This window comes from Salpingoeca rosetta (assembly GCF_000188695.1).
Source record: "Salpingoeca rosetta unplaced genomic scaffold supercont1.27, whole genome shotgun sequence".
Lineage (NCBI taxonomy): Eukaryota > Choanoflagellata > Craspedida > Salpingoecidae > Salpingoeca > Salpingoeca rosetta.
This window is the reverse complement of record NW_004754907.1, coordinates 337,867-340,565: the sequence shown is the minus strand read 5'-3', so window position 1 is coordinate 340,565 and position 2,699 is coordinate 337,867. Positions and strand designations below refer to the sequence as shown.

General features: G+C 62.3%; 1 protein-coding gene across 1 annotated transcript in view; it reads right to left on the bottom strand.

Annotated features, from left to right (window-relative positions):
* The window catches only part of PTSG_08988 (uncharacterized protein), a gene marked incomplete at both ends in the record, with an annotated part of 14,817 nt that overhangs the window by 6,626 nt on the left and 5,492 nt on the right, over window positions 1–2,699 (bottom strand). Inside the window, 4 exons of the mRNA XM_004989729.1 lie at window positions 9–826; window positions 1,118–1,283; window positions 1,553–1,671; window positions 1,902–2,686. Of these exons, the coding sequence (XP_004989786.1) occupies window positions 9–826; window positions 1,118–1,283; window positions 1,553–1,671; window positions 1,902–2,686 (1,888 nt within the window). The remainder of the gene's footprint in view (window positions 1–8; window positions 827–1,117; window positions 1,284–1,552; window positions 1,672–1,901; window positions 2,687–2,699) is intronic.

Sequence of the window (2,699 nt, the reverse complement as noted above, 5' to 3'; positions counted from 1 at the left end):
AGCGACACCTGGCCCGTGCCGCCGCACCCGCTCAGGTCCCGCGCTGTCTCAACCGTCTCAAACAACAGCGTGTCGGAGCACAGGTCCGATGCTGCCGCGTCCACGTGCTTCATGCGCAGCGCCTCAATGTCCGCGTCCACGTCCGCAGAGCACTCCAGCACCCGGTCTGTGGGCCGCGTGGTGAACGTCGGCTTGGTCACGTCCTGCACCGTCACAACCTGCGTCGCCGCGTTCTCGTTCCCGCATGCGTCCTGCGTTGTCCACGTCCGCGTCAGCGTGTATGCGTACGGGCACGCCCCGTCTGTCCGCACCTCCTGCTTGCTCACTGCGGGCGACGACGTCATGCACGTGTCCGATGCCGACACATCCGCAAACGAGGGGACGCTGTGGCAGTCTGCTGTCGTGGATGACGGCGGGTCTTGGAATGTCGGCCTGGTGTCGTCGTACACGCGCACCACGCCCGTCGCCGTCTCCATCACCTTGCCGCCGTTGAACGCAACCATGAACTCGTACACGCTGCGGTAGCACCCCGGCACCGTGCCGCGCGGCTTCCCCGCAACGTACGACAGCGAGGGGTCGCCGCAGTGCTCGTGGTCCAGCACCTCTGCGTTGCCGGTTGCGTCTGCCCATGTCTGCACCTTTGTGTCCAGCATGGGGTCGTCGCACGCAAGCACCAGCCGCTCCGGCCGCGACGTGAAGTTGCAGTACACGCACGCCTCGCCAGGGTCCACGCACGCGTGTGTATCCTCCAGCTGGCACGTGGACGAGCAGCCATCGCCATCGTCTGTGTTGCCGTCGTCGCACTCCTCCCCGTCAACAACGAGGCCTAGTTGCATGCCCATGCACACGTGCCAGCAGTGTTGGACGAACGCAAGCGAGCAACACATGTGAGGGGCAGACGGAGTTGAATTGCGAGCAACGGTGAAACAGCAAGCAGAATATAGACGTGCTTGTGCGCTTGTGTGTGCGTCTGTGTGTGTGTGTGTGTGTCCAGACAAAGCTTGTCACTTGCCTGCAGACAATATGCACACATACCCCCCCACACACGCACGCACACACACACACACACGCACACACACCAAACATGGGTACGCAAGCAAGGACAACATTGCCGTACCATCGCCGCAGATGTAGGTGCAGGAGGGAAGCGCAGACCACGTGCCATCTGTCTGGCAGGTGATGGAACTGACATCGCCAACAAGCTGGAACCCCGTGTCGCACTCATACGACACAGTGGCCGGGTACCGGTGCATCATGGTGTTCTCTGGGTCGCCGTTCTCAATCTGCATGGGGTTGGGAGGGACGTGCAGTACACAAGGGGCACACGCACACAAAATGTGAGGACGGTCAAGTGTAGCACAATGAATAACCACACACCCTTGCTTGTCTCGCTTGCCTGCAGGCAACGTGCTTGCCTGCATGCAACCGAAACATGCACCTGGACTTCTCCATGCACCCCACAGCCTAACGTGCATGCACACACACACACACACACACACACACACACACACACACACACACACACACACATACATGCATGGAGAAGACTCACGTCTCGCACGGGGTCGCAAGGGACACCGACGCAGCGGGTAAAGTCGCCGTTCTCAGTCTGGAACCCAGATTGGCATGGCTGGCACGACACGGAGCCAAAGTCCGGCTTGAAGTGGTTGGCTGGCATGCGGCGGTGATGATGGTGGTGATGATGATGATGATGTTCGCACAAGCACGCAACAGAGCGCATTGGGCGTGAGGCACACAGGGAACATGTGAGACAACATCAGGTGCGAGTGCATGCAAGCACAAGGACGTCGCTGCGTCGCTGCAACATGGGCCATTACCTCACAGCAACACAGATCCTTCTCCAACATGCACACACACACATACTTCCGTCGCCATCTCACCTTGGCAGGGAACGCAGGTGCTTCCGTCGCCGCTGGGCTCGTGTCCAGCAATGCACTCGCACTTGGTCGCACCCGTCTGCCCGTTGGTCGACGTGCCAGAAGGGCACGAAGCACACGGCTGTGTCGGCGACGGCGCATACGAGTTGGCCGGGCACAGCTGGCACGAGGGCAGCTCGCCCCACGTCCCGTCCGTGCGGCACGACAGCGTCGGCGCGCCAACCAGCCCATACCCAGGTGCACACGTCACGCTCGCATCAGCAGGGTACCGCCCAGATGTCGCCGACACCTGCGCGTGGTCAATGCTCGGCGCCGTGCACAGCACTCCACGGCACGTCGGCGCAGGCGCAGACCACGTCTTGTCCGTCTTGCACGACAGCTGCGCCTGCCCAACAAGCTCGTATCCGGGCACGCACGAGAACTCCGCCGTCGCCGGGTACCGCGCTGGCGTCGAGCTCAGGCGCAGGTGCCCGTTCTGCGGGTCGCTCAGTGGTTTGCATAGCACCCCCACACACGACGGCGCCGTGCCGCCAAATCCGCCCGAGCTGGCAATGCAGCTGCGCTGCGCATCCCCCGTGTCGCTCAGCTCATACCCAGCCTGGCACGTGTATGTAGCTGTGGACGGGTACTGCCGGCTGTTTGTGTACGAGACGCTGCCGTGGTTCGGGGTGTCCAGCAGGGTGCACAGCCGCCCAACACATGTCGGTGCGGCGACGACCACGGTGCCGTTCGCCTGGCACTGCGCAGATGTCGCTCCCATCAGCACGACCCAGTGTTGCACGAAAACCCTGCACACAAAAA